General features: G+C 47.3%; 1 protein-coding gene across 10 annotated transcripts in view; it reads left to right on the top strand.

The window, feature by feature from the left end:
• The window catches only part of HIVEP3 (HIVEP zinc finger 3), a 271,325-nt gene that overhangs the window by 248,112 nt on the left and 5,536 nt on the right, over positions 1 to 17,677 (top strand). For 9 of the 10 annotated variants that reach the window (XM_082231449.1, XM_082231452.1, XM_082231456.1 and 6 more), the window contains 3 exons: positions 1,773 to 1,871; positions 12,535 to 13,616; positions 15,115 to 16,492. In XM_082231449.1, coding sequence (XP_082087575.1) covers positions 1,773 to 1,871; positions 12,535 to 13,616; positions 15,115 to 15,954 — 2,021 coding nt within the window. In that variant the 3' untranslated portion in view covers positions 15,955 to 16,492. Of the gene's footprint in view, positions 1 to 1,772; positions 1,872 to 12,534; positions 13,617 to 15,114; positions 16,792 to 17,677 lie in introns of those variants that run through there. The other variant, XR_014221801.1, reaches the window with a different exon arrangement.

Here is a 17,677-nt window from a genome sequence, read left to right as displayed (position 1 = left end):
AAAGCTTGCTGTGTCAGAGATCAGATGCAGACTTTGGGGGTTCATAATGTGTGCCTCAAAGAAGAGGAAAGCATTATACCCATGAATTCTTCTCTGGTTCAGATTTATCAGAAGAATGACTCCTTCCAGGCCACCAAACCTCCAGCTGACAAGCCTTCACCAGGGCAAGAGAGGTTTACTATGTTTTTAGATATGCTGCAAGCTGCCCAGAGTGGCTAGGGAAACCCAGCCAGATGGGTGGGGTATAAATATTATTATTAAATGAGGTGTCTCTTGGTTGAATCATGCTGTCAAAGGTAGCCTTGGGTTGTGGTGTCTTGTTGGGCTGATCTTCATACCAAGATTGAGGTTGCAGTCCTCCACAACAACAAAAGGGTGGGCTAGATGGAACCAACATTTATATTGATCCACCAAGACTCTTCTTACATCCTGATGCCTGCCTTCCCCACTTTTGGAGACTAATCCAAGCATTAGAGCAGCTGCATATTACCTGCACCCAAATTGTATTATGACCAGTAAGTACCCACAGCAGTGCTACAGCCTCAAAGGAAGAATAGAACTGCCATGCAGATTCATGGATCTGGGGAAGGGCCATAGCTCAAGGTACAGAGGAATCATCCCGATTCCTCCTACTTGTTGTGGTCACCTGTTTGTTTACACACCCTCTGGGCCAGAGTGGATGAGAAGTGGTGGGCAGCAGCACCTCTGCTTTTTCACCAGTCGTTCTCCTGACAGGCGTTCAGCCAACAGCAGTGGTAGTGAGAAGGATGAGGGCTTTTTGGAGTGGGGGCAACACTTGAGGGCATCTTGCTTGAAGGCATCTTGGTACCTTGAGCTGGTATGCCACCAAACTCTGGTTTGCCATTGTGTCAGAACTTGGGAGGGGGGCAGGCTCAGAAGATGCAAAGTGTGCAAAGATGCAAGAACAAGCCAGGCATAAATAAGGCTTGTATATACTAACATGTCTTAAATTAAAAGTGGAGTAGCCTATCTGAGCTGAGATGGTTTCCTTCTTAATATTTGCTCTGTTGCTTGACTCTTGAATTCCCTCTGAATTCTTCTCTCCCCTCCCCCTCAAAAAAATAAATATACTACTTGACATAGCACGTAGCTAACTATGGAATTTGCTACCACAAAATGTAATGATGGTCACCAATGTGGATGGCTTAAAAAGGGATTAGGGTAATTCATAGAGGATAAGCTTGTCAATGGTGCTTAGTCATAAAGGCTACAGAATTACCTCTGGTACCAGTTACTGAGGGAGCATCGTTTGCATTCATGTTCTGCTTGTGGGGACATCTTTTGGCCGCTGCGGAAACAGAATTCTGGACCAGATGGGCCTTGGGCCTGATCCAGTAGAGCTCTGCTTATGGCCTCCTGTTCTCAACTGAACTGCTACTGAATGGCCATCTTTGTTGCTTGATCTCCACAAGGAGGCTTTGCCTTTTGTTTGACAGTGTGCGATTGCTGTCTATGCTCTGGCAAATCTGGAGAGAAAGATGGGCCAGGCCACCAGCATTCCTTTCCTACATTGCAAAGCAAAGTGCCTGCCTGCTTTTCTGCGTTGCATGACAGCTAGCCATCGTGAAGGTTGTGCCTTAATGTTCCCAAGGAAGCAAACGACTAACCTTACGCTCAGCCCGCTGAGAGAATAATGTGTGGTTTGTGGGCGCCTGCCTCCAGTTCTGGCAAAATAATGCAGAGAATGTCACTGGTTCCTATGCAGAAAGGAAGCCTGTGTTGACAAACGTGTATGTTCTGTTTTGTTTCAGGGAATCTGACTAAACATATGAAGTCAAAAGCCCACAGCAAAAAATGTCAGGAGATGGGTGTGTTGGTGTCTTCGCTGGTGGAGCAAGAAGCAGATGAAGGTAAAGCTCATACCGATTCATTCATTCATTTCTTACTGTCTACATATCACATTCCTGATGCCAGTTAGATCTGAATTCAAATTAATTCATCTACAGTGGATGCTCGGGTTGTGAACGTGATCCATGCTGGAGGCACGTTTGCACCCCGCAGTGCCGCGTCTGCGCACGCGCGGGTCACAATTTGGCGCTTCTGTGCATGCGCAAAGCGTGATTTAGTGCTTCTGCGCATGTGTGAGTGCCAAAACCAGGAAGTAACCCATTCCGATACTTCCGGGTTCAGTGTGGTGCACAACCCAAAAACGCACAACCTGAAGCGTCTGTAACCTGAGGTGTGACTGCATTTCTTTTATCATTACATTTTTATCCCACTGTTCCTCCAAGGAGCTCAAGGTGGCACCTATACTGCTCCCCCCTCTCCCATTTTATTCTCACAAACAACCCTGTGAGGCAGCTTAGGCTGAAAGACAGTAACTGGCCCAAGGTCACCCAGCACTTAAAACCCCATTTAAACATGTAGTCGGAGGCGAGGGAGAGCAGGAGACGTAGGCTCCGTTTGCACTATTTAAATCACTATGATACCACTTTCAACAGTCATGGATTCCAGTGGCGTAGCGTGGGGGGTGCCAGGGGTGCCGGCCGCACCGGGCGCAACATCTGGGGGGGGGGCGCGCTCGCTGCCTCCGGAGTCGCCGAAGAGCCTCGGGCGCAGGCTGTAGCGGAGCCGCATGTCTTGCGGAACCGCCGAGCTGTGCGCGCGTCCGGGCTGAAGGCGCCCGGCAGGCAGCGGCTCTCAGCGCTCGCCGCGGAGGATGCGCCAGGCAGCCCCTCTTCACAGCCCCGCCTCCGCCGGTGCTGCTGCAGCTGCTGGGCAGTTGCATTTTCCTCGCCTCTCTGCCCCCCTCCTCCTCCGGGCAAGCGGCGTCGTTTGCCAGCGGCAACTCGCGGGTTAGGGGGGGCGCAAATTACTTGCCTTGCCCCGGGTTAGGGGGCGCAAATTACTTGCGTTGCCCCGGGTGCTGAGAACTCACGCTACGCCGCTGATGGCTTCCCCCAAAGAATTCTGGAAAACTGAAGTTAGTTAAAGTTGCCAAGAGTTGTTAGGAGTCTCTTGTTCTCGTGACAATTCCCTGGGAAGAGAGATGGGTTGTTGAGCCACTCTGGGAATTTTAGATCTGTGAGGGGAACAGAGGTCTTCTAAGAACTCTCAGCACTCTTAACAGATTTCTCTTCCCAGGATTCTTTGGGGGAAAGCCATGACTGGTTAAAGTGGCATGATGCTGCTTTAAATATTTAGTGCAGATGGGGCCACATAGAAGCTGCCTTCTTCTCACCCTTCCTGTTAGACCCCCCCACCCCCTCTTTTGGCCGCCCTATATTGCTCCAGGTGGAACTCATCCAATTTGGGATGATCTGGGGCTGCTTCAACCTGGTCTAACTGAATCCCAGGTTAGCCCAATTTGATTTGTGACCTGGTTGGATCTGGTGAGCAGATATACAGAAACAGACATATGTGCACATGTGCTGCGTTCCATATTTCACTGTGTGTTTGAGTGCGTCTGAAGATTTACAGAATGCCATCCATTTAACCAATAAAAGAGTAGCCTACGATTTCCCCAGCCATACTTGTTTCAAAGGTATCGTCTTACATTTCCAGTGATCAACATAAACCAGTCTAGCATCCACTAGAGCATTTATTACTACCTCATGTTGCTTTCTGGGGATGAAATCTGGTATAAAATTAAGAAGTCAAGCAAGAGGACCAAGTTACACATAAATGTTCCTGTTATAAAATTATTTACGAGTAGTCTTTCAGCCCCCAAAGGACCCCAAGGTGACGTAACAATTTAAAAACCTTTAACCTAAAAACAACATTGAATCCAAATCTTTATTGCTTAGCCAAAGGCCATCATCAGTCATACAACAGTATAGCAAAAAAATGTGGAACTACTCAAAATTGGATTAAAACCCACCAATAACTTTTATCCATTGCAATATCTAATACATTTTATATATATATATATATATATATATATATATATATATATATATATATATATATATGCTTTCGTAGATTTTCACGGGTATAGGAATGCAGGTTTTGGTGTCTTCGGGTGTCTTCCCGTGTAAGAGTCGGGGTGTCTGTGCGACGTTTCGACGAGGTCTCACTCGTCATCTTCAGGCTGGTGCTTTCGGCTTCTTGTTACTGGAACAGAGCAGAATCTGGTGTTTGAGTTCCTATAAATACTGTTGAGGGGTGTGGTGTATAGCCTCCAACGTTCTGGGCAGAGAGGAAGTTCCTAGATTAGTGTGCCTCTTCTTCTTTTGTTCCTTAATTACTTGAGGGATATCTTGAGTGATTTCATGAGTGATATTCTGAGTACCACTGGGTGGGTCATTAAGTGTAGATTAGTTGCTAAAGCTTTTGTGTCTTGACCTCTTGAGCTTGTGAAGAGTTTTTCTGAGAAGATGGCTGTGCTGCATTTAGTTGTGCTCTGGCTTGGCTTCGTGTATAGGGGCGAGCTGTGATTTTGTGCCTTGTGCCAGCCAGATCTGTGTAGGGATTGCAGGGGGGTGCAGCATCCGGAGGTGCCAATATAGTTTGGCTACTGGATGGAGTCTGTAATATGTCTGTGGAGAGGGTCTGGGTTTGGGTCTGGTGTGGTTGATTGGTGACGGCGTTCTGTGTGCCTCTGGTTCTGGTGTCGGTTTTTGTGGGGAGGGCTAATTTCCAGATGTCTGGCAGGCGGGACGTGTCGTCACGCTTGTTCATGTTGTGAGGGTGTTTCTCTATCTCGATGGCTTCCATGATTATTCTCTTGTGGTGATGTTCCATGTTAAAGAGCAATTTGGAATCTGCAAAATTAATTTCGTGTCCTGTTTCTTTCATGTGTTGGAAAAGAGAGGAAGTTTTTTCTTCTTTTTTGACGGCATTCTTGTGTTCTGCGATACGTGCATTTATTCGTCTGTTTGTTTGTCCAATGTACGTGGCTGGGCAGACTTTGCAGGGTATTTCATAGACCCCTTGGTTTTCCAGCTGGATTTTGTAAAAATAGCCAATATCCTCAGAAACCCAAAAGACAAAATCCAGCTGGAAAACCAAGGGGTCTATGAAATACCCTGCAAAGTCTGCCCAGCCACGTACATTGGACAAACAAACAGACGAATAAATGCACGTATCGCAGAACACAAGAATGCCGTCAAAAAAGAAGAAAAAACTTCCTCTCTTTTCCAACACATGAAAGAAACAGGACACGAAATTAATTTTGCAGATTCCAAATTGCTCTTTAACATGGAACATCACCACAAGAGAATAATCATGGAAGCCATCGAGATAGAGAAACACCCTCACAACATGAACAAGCGTGACGACACGTCCCGCCTGCCAGACATCTGGAAATTAGCCCTCCCCACAAAAACCGACACCAGAACCAGAGGCACACAGAACGCCGTCACCAATCAACCACACCAGACCCAAACCCAGACCCTCTCCACAGACATATTACAGACTCCATCCAGTAGCCAAACTATATTGGCACCTCCGGATGCTGCACCCCCCTGCAATCCCTACACAGATCTGGCTGGCACAAGGCACAAAATCACAGCTCGCCCCTATACACGAAGCCAAGCCAGAGCACAACTAAATGCAGCACAGCCATCTTCTCAGAAAAACTCTTCACAAGCTCAAGAGGTCAAGACACAAAAGCTTTAGCAACTAATCTACACTTAATGACCCACCCAGTGGTACTCAGAATATCACTCATGAAATCACTCAAGATATCCCTCAAGTAATTAAGGAACAAAAGAAGAAGAGGCACACTAATCTAGGAACTTCCTCTCTGCCCAGAACGTTGGAGGCTATACACCACACCCCTCAACAGTATTTATAGGAACTCAAACACCAGATTCTGCTCTGTTCCAGTAACAAGAAGCCGAAAGCACCAGCCTGAAGATGACGAGTGAGACCTCGTCGAAACGTCGCACAGACACCCCGACTCTTACACGGGAAGACACCCGAAGACACCAAAACCTGCATTCCTGTACCCGTGAAAATCTACGAAAGCAAATATATATACACACACACACACACACACACACACACACACACACACACACAATATATTTTATGAGATGTAAAACTATAGTACTCATTGCACACACAGAACCGCATGAGAAAAACAATTTCATGGCAAACAGATGGGGGCGGGGGCACAGACAAACAGATGGAACAGAATTGATTTACATTTGAAATCATTCAAAGGTCATAGAGAGCAAATCAAGTTTTAATGGTCCAATGAAAACTAAGAAAGATGATGCCAGTCTAACTTTAAAATGGATGTGGGGTGAAGTTTCATACTTGGGAGTGCTGTCATTTATTTAATCATTTCGTTGCTCTGACACCTCACTTTTCCTCCAAAAAGCTCAAGTTGGGCGTACACCATCCTCTTCCTCTCCATGTTGTCCTCAGAACCACCCTGCGAAGTAGGTTTGGCTGAGAGACTGACTGGCTCAAGGTCACCCAATGCGCTTCAGGAGTGAGCAGGGATTTGAACACAGGAAAGACTTTTCTTTTCATGCTGAAGCGGCTGTTATTTGCCTGCCTACTCCCTGGCACTTGCGACGATGGGCAGTGTCGATGAGTGTGGAGAGCTGGATTTTTGAGGGAGGCTGTGCCCAGTGTGGCATCCTGCACTAAGTACCACGAATAAGCTTCAGAGAGTCATTATCCGGATGACTGCTGTGCAGCTGAACTGAGCACAGAGCGGCAGAGGGTGTAGCCTCCCACTAGTGGCCCAACTAATCTAGCTATGGGGCCATGTAGTCTGCCAGCTAGGTGGCATTTGCACTATAAAATCTGTCTGCTTCCAGCATTCCACAGAAAGCAGCCTGAGGGACTCCCTTTTCACCACCCTGCCAGGTAGATGGTATCACTTTGGGCCAAACGGCATCATACGAAATAGATATTGTTGCTGGTTGATGTTTCTGCATCGCTGCTAGATAGCAGCTGCAGTTGTGGTGGTAACTGGATTAGGACTGCGGCACACAAGATGGGGGGGGGGATTTCCTCACTGCTGTGCAGCCGCAAAGAGATCCTTACCGCTTCGCCAGAAGCTACTGTTTTTATCACATGCTATTGGAGCTTTCTTATGCAAAAAGCAGCTGAGGGGCTCATTGGGACTGCTGCAGGAGGGAAAGGGTTAACCAGATCTCCCTGTGCATTGCAGCAGTCCCATGGGCATAGCCAGGGGAGGCGGGAGGCAGCTATCACCCCAAATCAAGTAAATCAGTAAAAATACTTAACTAACTGAGGTTCTGCCCCCCTAATATGAAGCCTGCTCCCCCAAATGAATCCTGGCTATGCCCATGAGCAGTCCCATTCTGGATTTGATCCCCTGCTCCCCGGTGGCTGGTGTTCATGGGGAAGAAAGTTATCCATGGCTAATAGCCACAGTGGCTGGGCTCTTCCTCCACAGCTGCCCTGGGTGTCATCTCCGAGGGGGTGACATTTGGCACACCACCCGCCCGCGACTCATTGGGGGCAGGTGGGGAGCTGCAATGTTTTGACAGCCCCGCACTCCTGGGCTGCTGGAGGAGGCAGGCAGGCAGGGAGAGGACGGGAAGGAGTCATGCAAGCAAACGAGCGGAGGGGGGTGGGAAGGAGAGAAGCAAAAGCTCCCTCAAATGTTGACTCAAACCCTGGAATCCCAGAAAAAGCTCAACAATTTTAGCCACCCCCTAAAAGAGCTCAACAACTTTGGCCAACCCTACCCTTAAGAAAGCTCAACAACTCCCGGAAATGACAATGACAACTAGATTTCAGTGGGGGGCGGGGCGGTGTGACAATAAATTTCCCGCACCGGGTACCACCTGACCTTGCTACACCACTGAAGAAACCACCACCAGTTCCCATGTTGGGGGCATTGTCTAAAGGTAAAGGGACCTCTAACCATTAGGTCCAGTCGTGGCCGACTCTGGGGTTGCGGTGCTCATCTTGCTTTATTGGCCGAGGGAGCTTCCGGGTCATGTGGCCAGCATGACTAAGCTGCTTCTGGCAAACCAGAGCAGTGCACGGAAATGCTGTTTACCTTCCCACCGGAGTGGTACCTATTTATCTATTTGCACTTTGACGTGCTTTCGAACTGCTAGGTTGGCAGGAGCAGGGACTGAGCAACAGGAGCTCACCCTGTCACGGGGATTCAAACTGCTGACCTTCTGATCGGCGAGCCCTAGGCTCTGTGGTTTAACCCACAGTGGGGGGCATTGTCTAGACTCGTCCTAAAACATTGAGGTGGGGAGGGAGGGCTACTGTCTGCTCTGCTTGTGGATTTCACTGGGGCATCTGTCTGGCTGTGAGATGCTGAACTGGAACTGGGCCTTTGGCCTGACCCATCAGAGTGTGTCCTGTGCCTTTATGAACTTACAGCCTTAAGACAGCAGACATTGTGATTTTCGCTTGCTTGCCACGGTACAGCTTTCCTTCTTTGAAATCCAGGTTTTCCTCTACCCCTTGTCTCTTTCTCTTTTGCTGCTTTACATCATGAAAAAAGGAAAACGTTCCACATTCGGAATAGATGGTGCTTTGCCAGAGTTTTACCCTGGGGAGGAAAGAACGTGCAAAAGAAAAAAAACGGGGGGGGGAGGATTGAGTCCAGTATCGTGTCAGTCACAAGGGAGATGCATTCATGCTGGTGTCAGCCAGCGGACATCTGCTCCAGTGTCAGATTGCTGGAGGAGTTGCGGAGCCTGCTAACTTACTCAGAATAACTGATTAGCTTTGAGAGCCCCTTGAAAAGTGTTCGCTGCTCTTCGCCTGACTTCTTTCTGAGACTGAACGGCAAACCTGCTGGGGGCGGTGCACAGGCCAAGTGGCCACATCCCCATTTCACAGAATCTTAGAAACTGTAGAGTTGGAAGGGACCCCAAGGAACATCGTGCCTGACCCCCTGGCAATGCAGGAATCTCAACTAAAGCATCCACGACAGATGGATTTCAGCTGCAGTTTGGTCCTCATTTCTTTTTGGTCCCAGGCAGTACGTTGAAAACCCGCAAATGCTGCTTCATGTGGTGGAGAGCTGTAGGATGCAGATGCCGACACACAGTGCCAGATTTATATATAAGCTAAACAAGCCATAGCTTAGGGCCCCACTCTCTTGGGGCCCCAAAAAAATTTAAAGGAAAAAAACCCTGGATGTACATTTCTAAAATATAAGATAAAAAACAAATAAAATACATATAGCAACAGTGTTTTGTGTTGTGTAGGCTCCTATGATGTAAGTAATGGGCCCCACCTACTAGCCTGCTCCCTAAAATATCACTGGTTTGCTCCTTTCTATATATAGGGTGCCTACATTCTGCATGTGCAAATGGCTCTAGATACCTATTAGGTCCATAAATTACCATATAGCATATATTCAACACAAAAAAACCAGTGACAATTTGTTGTTGACAAAAGACAGCTGGAGATATAAAGGGCCCCATTGCCTTCAGTAGCTTAGGGCCTCATAAAACCTAAATCCGGCCCTGCTGACACGGGAGAGATTTTGTGGGTCTTGCTCTCAAGGACTTGGTCCTTCCCATCGTTTCCCATATCTCCACCCGGCTAATGGTGACACATTGCAAGCGGCGCAATGTGTCACCACCTCAGCAATTATTTGAGGCTTCGAACCAACAGGGCATTTGCTCTGCTCTCGGGGGGGGGGGGAGCATGCTCAGGGGAGCATGAGGGCATCTGTTTTCTTTTTAAAAAGGCAGGGATTAACACTTTGCAGAGCCCCCACCACAATTCTGCCTTGTGCTCTTAGAAGGCTGTATGGCTGGAGTGAACCCTAAGTGGCAGCCTGAGGTCTCCCGTTCCCTTTTTTCAAAGAGCCTGTCCAGGGGACGTTCTTAGTCTGCAGGCACCTGCAGAGCTCCACCGTGAGAGCTGATCTCAACTCTGTGGCAGGAATCCACTGGTATTCAGAATGGAATCCTCCCTGGTCTGTTGATGTTGGCTGCACCCCCTGTCCACTGGAATGTGTTTAGCTGTCTGGGCTTTGCCACTTTATGCAACAAGACATGTAATTTTAGAATTACAACTCACTCGCACACTCAACTCATTTCCACTTTTGGCTGCCCACGAAGAAGGAGTTTAAAAATGGGGGAGAAAAGGACAGAGCTGGCCAGATCAATCTATTTCCCCTTCATGTCAATTTTGCCTGTCTTCATTCAGAGCATCCCTTTCTAAGTGTGTTTTATCCTAAAACATACAATCTTTAAATGTGAAAATTTGCATTCAACATGACTTCAAAGAAAGTCTATGGAACTTAGGTCTTAAAGGGTGTGACCCTCAAATATCTAATTTATCATAAAGAACATATTTCTAAGTGTGTTTTATCCTAAAACATACAATCTTTAAATGTCCTTTCATATGTTTTTAAGCCGGGAACTATATTGCAAAATTTAGGCAGATGTGAAACCCAAAGAATAACTACATTCTGATCTGTGTAAGTCACCCAGGAAGTGAAAATTAAGTCAGGACACATTTGTGCTGTACATTTTAAACCCTCTTATACAACTGTTGCAGGGATGCGGGTGGTGCTGTGGGTTAAGCCACAGAGCCTAGGACTTGCCGATCAGAAGGTCGGCAGTTCAAATCCGTGTGACGGGGTGAGCTCCTGTTGCTCGGTCCCTGCTCCTGGCAGTTTGAAAGCACGCAGTGCAAGTCAATAAATAGGTACCGCTCCGGCGGGAAGGTAAACGGCGTTTCCGTGTGGTTCTCTGGTTCTCCAGAAGTGGCTTAGTCATGCTGGCCACATGACTTGGAAGCTGTACACCGGCTCCCTCGGCCAATAAAGCGAGATGAGCACCGCAACCCCAGATTTGGCCACGACTAGACCTAATGGTCAGGGGTCCCTTTACCTTTACCTTATACAACTGTTGCAGCCATGGAGAATCATTGGAACTGTAGTTTGCTAAGGGTGCTGGGAGTGGCAAGTCTGTGAGGCCAGTACCTTCCGCAAACTACGTTTCCCAGGATTCTCCATGACTGTTAAGGTGGCAAAAGAGGGCTTTAAACGTATGGTGCAGGTGTGACCTCAGTTCACTTTCAAATGTGCCCTGAATAAATGTCTCCTGCATCCCTAACGCAACAGTGCGCCTAACGAGGCTGTCTAATCAACCCGGGGAAATCACACCACTGCTTCCTGTATTTTGCTGCCTGCTGAAGAAATTGCAATGGGAAGCTTGTTTATAGACTCTTAAATGAGATGTTGGTCCATTTAATCTGTTTCTTGTAGTACATAAAAGGCCATTTTATATCCCCCTTGTCTCCCATCTTGTAGCGTCTTCTATCTGATAAAGCTGAAACCATTCCCACCCAGCAGCTTTGCTCAATGTTATTCTAATAGTGCCTCTCTGTGGAAGAGTAACACCCGGAGTAATGATGATGGGAGCATAAATCACCCATCTGTCACCCAGATGAATAAGCATCCATGACAGTCAGTGAAAAACGAATGAATAACAACATAATATTGGGTGGGTGGGGGAATCCACTGAGAAGTTTTCCTGCACTACTCTTTTTTATTTTAATTTTTATGAATGCAAGCGGCTTAGAACTCAGTGGGGTTCCTGTGCCATTCTCTTTTGTTTCCAAGTGGCTCACACTGAAAGACTTCCTAGCATGTTTCTCTTTTCCCTCTGCCAAACCAGAATGCTGAATCATTTTGATGGATTGCCGTCCAGCCTCTGTTTAAACACTTCCAGGGAAGGAGTGCCCACTGCCTCCCAAGTCATTCTGCTATTTAGTTATTTTTTTATTCCCTAAAATTAATATATAGCGCCTTGATTGTAAAAATAAAAATAAAAATGCAAAGCAGTTTACAAAAAGAATTAAAAAGTAATAATAATATATATATATTTAATTTATATCCCACCCTCCCCAGCCAAAGCTGGGCTCAGAGCGGCTAACAATGGTAAAATAACACAACATTCTAAAATCCTTTCATTATAAAAATCAGTTCAAATCACATTAATGGCAACCATTGGGCTAGAGTTCTATGAGGATTGCCAATACAGTGGTACCTTGGGTTACATACGCTTCAGGTTACAGACCCCGCTAATGCAGAAATAGTGCCTCAGGTTAAGAACTTTGCTTCAGGATGAGAACAGAAATCGTGCTCCAGCGGCGTGGCAGCAGCAGGAGGCCCCATTAGCTAAAGTGGTGGTTCAGGTTAAGAACAATTTCAGGTTAAGAATGGGCCTCTGGAACGAATTAAGTACTTAACCCAAGGTACCTCTGTAATCCTCTGCAATAAACTAAAAACAGATTAAAATGCATGTCAGCATTCGAGATATCCAGATAGGCTTATCTAAATAAAAATGTTTTTAGCAGGCACTGGAAAGGCTCAGTTGAAGGTACTTGCCTGATATCAATAAGCAGGGAGTTCCAAAGTCTGGGTGTTGCCACACTGTAAAAGAGCTTTTTCTATGCTCAATCCAAACACTCTCATACAGCTGTGGTGCCTGATGCTTCTGAGCCACTGTGCTTGTTTATAAAACAAAATTTGACCAAATGGCAAAGAAGCGATCTTGAGGACTTTTGAACTTATGCAAGATTATTTTTCAGGAAGAGTGATTTTGCTATATTCTGTGTGATCTAATGCAGTATCCCCCCCATCCCCCTTAGGAACCAGTGAAGATCTCTTCCAAGATTCAGAAGGGCAGGAGGGATCTGAGCCACTTGAAGAACACCAGTTTTCAGACTTGGGAGAGTCTGACGATGACAATGATGACGAGGAAGAGGAGGAGGAAGAGGAAGAGGAGGAGGAAAGCCAAGAGGAGCCACCAGTGAAGCTTTCAGAAATGAAGAACATCTCCTTCCCAGGACATTCTCCAAGAGGTTCTCACTTCGCCCAGGAGAAAGGCACCAGGACAGCATTGTCCATCTTGGAAGATGTTGTCTCCACTAGCAAGCGTGCTGTTCGGCATCACCAGACCACCTCCTCGGGACCAGAAACGAAATGGTCGGCTGACAGCACTGAAGTTGCCGTCTGCCACAGCTTCTTGAGGCTCCACCGGCCGGGTTTGACCTCCAGTGGACTCGTGGCTTCTTCTGCTGAGAAGGAACCCGTTACAAGGCCACAGATGCTCTTAGCGATGGACTTGTCAATCTCCAAAGACACCTCTCTGAGGAGGAAGGGGTCTCCAAGCAAGGACTCTGGCTTTGGCAGTGGTGGCAACAACAACCGTTCCATGTTGGCTAGGAAGCACCTGTTATCCAAAAATGAAATGTCTCCGAAAAGGTTTTCGACAGCTGGAGAAACACCTTCTCTTAGGAGCTTCTCTCCAGCGAGGGGGAGGTCCTCTGGTCACCGAATGTCTCCGAGGAGAGAGGCATTTCCCCTCCGCAGTCTGTCGCCGAGACTCGAGCTCTCGCCCAGCAGGTACATATCTCCGAAAAGAGAGCTGTCGTCGCGAATGTACCTCCCGCCAGAGAGAGGCGTGTCTCCTGTGAGACATTTGTCTCCAAGCAGGGATGTCTCTACAGCCAGATACTTATCCCTGAAGAAGATGTTGTCCCAGAGCTATTCAGAGCCGCCTTCGAGATACCCGTCCCCAGGAAGAGAGGACTTGCCTTCTCATGGCCAGTCGGCAGCAGATGAAAAAGTTCAAAGCCTGGGTAAAACTCTGCATGGGATCTCGTCTTCAGTGCCTCTACCTCACAGGTCCCTTGGCAAGAATACAGAACTGTATGAAGAACCTAAACTGGTAAGTTCTTCAACATTGGTCTTCCAGGCAGTGAGTCTGGACCCACAAATCTAAGGAGGGTTACAGCTGTGAGATCACCACTGTGTGTGTGTGTGTGTGTGTGTGTGTGTGTGTGTGTTTTGGAAGGGGACAGTGTCTTTAAAAATAAGAAGGCAAGGAGGAAAGGATAGCCAAATGTAATGGAGAGCAGAGGTCCTTTATCTTTGTCCTCCCTTACTCACCATCCCCCCAATCATTAAATTAAAAAGTCAGTTTATATGTCCACATCAGTGCACTGATCTCTCTATATGCACCAGCCCCATAAGCTGTGCCATAGCTCAGTGGTGGAGCATCTGTTCTGGCGGCAGACAGCCCAGGTTGAATGCCCAGCATTTCTGGATAGAGCTGAGTGTGTTCCCTCTCTCAGACCCTGGAGGGCTGTTGCCACTTACTATAGATCAGGAATAGGGAAATGTAAGGACAGAGGGCACCGTTCAGCCCAGACACCGAGGTCTATCTCTGAGGGCCTTCTGGAGGTTCTCTCACTGCGAGAAGTAAGGCTGTAGGGAACCAGGCAGAGGGCCTTCTCGGTAGTGGTGCCGACCCTGTGGAACGCCCTCCCATCAGATGTCAAGGAAATAAACAACTATCTGACTTTTAGAAGACATCTGAAGGCAGCCCTGCTTAGGGAAGTTTTTGATATCAGATGTTTTACCATGCTTAATGTGTTTAATTTGTTGGAAGCCACCCAGAGTGGCTGGGGCAACCCAGTCAGATGGACAGAATATAAATAACATATCATCATCATCTTCATAGACCAGTGAGCTGGATTGACCAAGATTTGGACTCCGTATAATGCAGCTTCCCTGGTTCCTAACATGTGTGGGAATGTTCAGGGATGCAGGAGAGGATATATTGTTTGATTATAGCCTTTCCAACTTGTGTTAACAAGTTCACAATTTAGCAGAGTAAGTTTTCCCTTTTTAAACTTTCAGCGGATGCGTTTGCTCAGGCTCGGTAAAGCCTCTATAATAACTGCTCTGGTATTTTCCCCTTATTCCCTCATAAAAGATAAGACACAACACAGTCTTCTATAAAAGTATAAAAAAGAGTTTACTCACATTCTGTTCACAAACGGATCCCAGTAGGCAGACTTAGCTTAGAAAAGTAACATACACCTGGAAACTATCTCATAAGAAGACAGTCCCTTTGTCCTCTCTTGGCTGGAGGCCAAGAGAGCATCTTTGGCTAAGCAGATGTTGCTTCTTCGATGCATGTAGTCACAGAGAGAGAGATGGCTGCCCTGCCCTGTGCTTTTGTCGTTACCTGCACAGGTGAGGCCATGCCCACCTCTAGTCACATGCAGAGGAAGTCTGTCCCAGTTCAGAAGGCAACAGGAAGTTTACCTGCTGGCTGTACAAACATTCATCCCCATGTGTAAACATGTTCACTCTAGGAATGTTGTACTTGACTGCTCTTGTGTTTCACATCCCACAATATGTACCTCCTGTCATTACAGAAGACAGAATCCAGGAGCCCAGCGAGTTCACCGGGCGTCACTCAGCATCACTGCGTCAGGCCTTTGCAATCGCCCCACGACACGCACGCCCATGCCCCGAGCCGGGTGGAAGACTACATCTTTAGCCACCTCCCATTGCACTCCCAGCAGCTACCCCGGAGCCCCTTCCCCATGATCCCAATTGGGGGCATTCAAATGGTCCAGGCAAGGCCCAGTGGCCATCCCAGCTTGGGGCATGGATCAGTGATGTCGCTGCATGCCAGCTACTTCGCCCCCAGCGGTGACACCTCTGAATCCAGCCAAGCGAAAGATCCCGGCAAGGTGGCCCAAGGCATCCGAGAAACTCGCTCCGCATCCGCAACCCCACCGCTTCATAGCAGCAGCTGCTTGGAAGGGACAATAAGGACTAGCGAGCGCCAGCAGGAGGAGGAACACAGGGTGAAAGACAACGCTGAACCCGGCGGCCTAGAGTGGGGAAGCCGTACGCCCAGCCAAGATGGTTCCTGTCCGGAGGATGAGCCTTCAGCCAGCAGGGAAAGCGTCCGGTGGGAGAAGGGGAAGAAACCACGTAGCAGCTCAAATGCCTCCTTGGAACCCCCTTGCACTTTGATCTCGGACTTCCCCACCCAGACACTGGACAGGAGCAGCAGCGCTGGCTGCCTGCTGGAGCCCTTGTCCTCGAGCCACTCCTCCTCCCAGCCTCCCACCAGGAGAAGGAACCTCTCTGGGGAGCCAGCTCCCCCCACCACAGGGGCACAGAGGAGGAGGAGCCCTCCCTTGGAGCAAGTCAGCTTCAGCCTACTGCAAAGGCAAGTGGATCACAATACAGGAAGTGCTTGAGCCCTCCCTCCCAGCTTTTGACCCCGGCTTCCCCGTAAGATCAACAAACCTTTGTCAGTGCGATTGGTTTTCGAATAATCATTGCTAAAAGAAAAGAAACGAAAAGACCCAATGCTCTAGCGTACGACCAAACCCATGGAGACTGTTGCTGGTTCTCTCTCTCTCTCTCTCTCTCTCTCTGTTTCAGTCTGCTATTATTTCCATCGTAATTGTGTGCCTTTTTCTAGACTTTCTTTCATTTGCGTGTGCGTGCGTGCGTGTGTTTTGGTTGTTGCTTGAAATGCACCGACAAATTGAAGCTATGAATTTATTGTTATTGTTTTATTGCTTTCTTTTATCGGAAAGGGGCTTATTCTTAGACCGTGTCTCCATTCCCCACGATGAGGTCTTGTCTCAACCACATGCAGACATGTGGAAAGAGTTGAGAAGAATTTCCAATGGATGCACTGAAAAGCTTTTTTCTTTTTCTTTTTTAAGGAAAGCAAACACCTCTTCAAAGAGATTGGCTGAATTCTTTTTAGGGGAGGGGGACAACCACCACCTCTCTCATGTACAGACAGGTACAACCTGTCCCCACCCCACAACGACCGTACCCCTTATTTATTACTTGCTTTATTTAATATGTGGCAAAGTGTTTTATAATTATTCCTTTTATTATTTGCATTACTCTGGTTGCCTCTAAATGTGCTTTAAAGACAGATGCGACTGCTTTAATCTGGAAGAAGAAGAAGAAGAAGAAGAAGAAGAAGAAGAAGAAGAAGAGAGGAATGTTTACCCTCTGATTGTAACTGAAACTAGCACTTGTTTTCTATGGGGAGGCCCTGATGGTGATAAAAGGTAATCTCTCCAAAACAAAGAAAGAATCTCAGAATGTGCCTCCCCCCCCCCCGTACAAATTACCCCCCAAGCACTTTTTTTTTAAAGGGACACGCACATAAGCAAAAGGTCCCTCTACCCTGCCCCACAAAGGGAAATAAAAAAGAGAAATTGCAAGAAAATAGGAATATATTGAATGTAAAAATAAAAAATAATGTTCTGGGAATGGTAGATCTTTGCTTTCTGACCACCATTCTTGCTTTAATACTGACATTCCGTGACCTGGCTGCTGCTTTGACTGATACGCACAATCTCCAAGGGGTGCCTTTTGCCAGCCGCTAAATGGTAGGGGCTTGGCTGTCATCCCTGTGGATCCTGCCCTTTGGAAATCTGCTCTCTAGTTGGAGATCTTTTGTTTTTTATTTTAATTTCTCCCCCCCCCCCAATGAAAGAGAAAAATAGAAATAAGTTGCTTACTGATCTGGACTACAACTCCCATCAGCCCCAGCCAGCATGGCTAATGGTCAGGAGTGATGGGAGCAACATTTGGAGTGCCACAGATTTCCCACTCAGCGCAGAAATCAAGGCTGAGTTCATTCTTGCCTCAATATCACCCTGAACCATATCTGCATTCCTAGTTCTGCTACTGGTCCTAGATGTGTCCTATGTTTATCAGATCAGCCACGTGTTCAACTGCATAGAGCCCACAAAGAAGTACCATAATTAAGGGCTTTTTTTTTTTGCATACTGTTATCTCCCCCCCCCACTTAATGGAATAACTACAAACGCTAGTCTACATTATGCAGTAGATCTTTTAGGCTATACATTCCTATACGAAAAGGTCCCAGTGAATTCCCATTGAGCTGTTTGCATTTCAGATCAATAGGTTGCAATGGATGATGTTTTA

The sequence above is a fragment of the Podarcis vaucheri genome, assembly GCF_965113315.1.
Source record: "Podarcis vaucheri genome assembly, chromosome: 7".
Classification (NCBI taxonomy): Eukaryota; Metazoa; Chordata; class Lepidosauria; order Squamata; family Lacertidae; genus Podarcis; species Podarcis vaucheri.
Note: the sequence above shows the minus strand (reverse complement) of the source record. Positions and strands in the feature narration are given on the sequence as shown.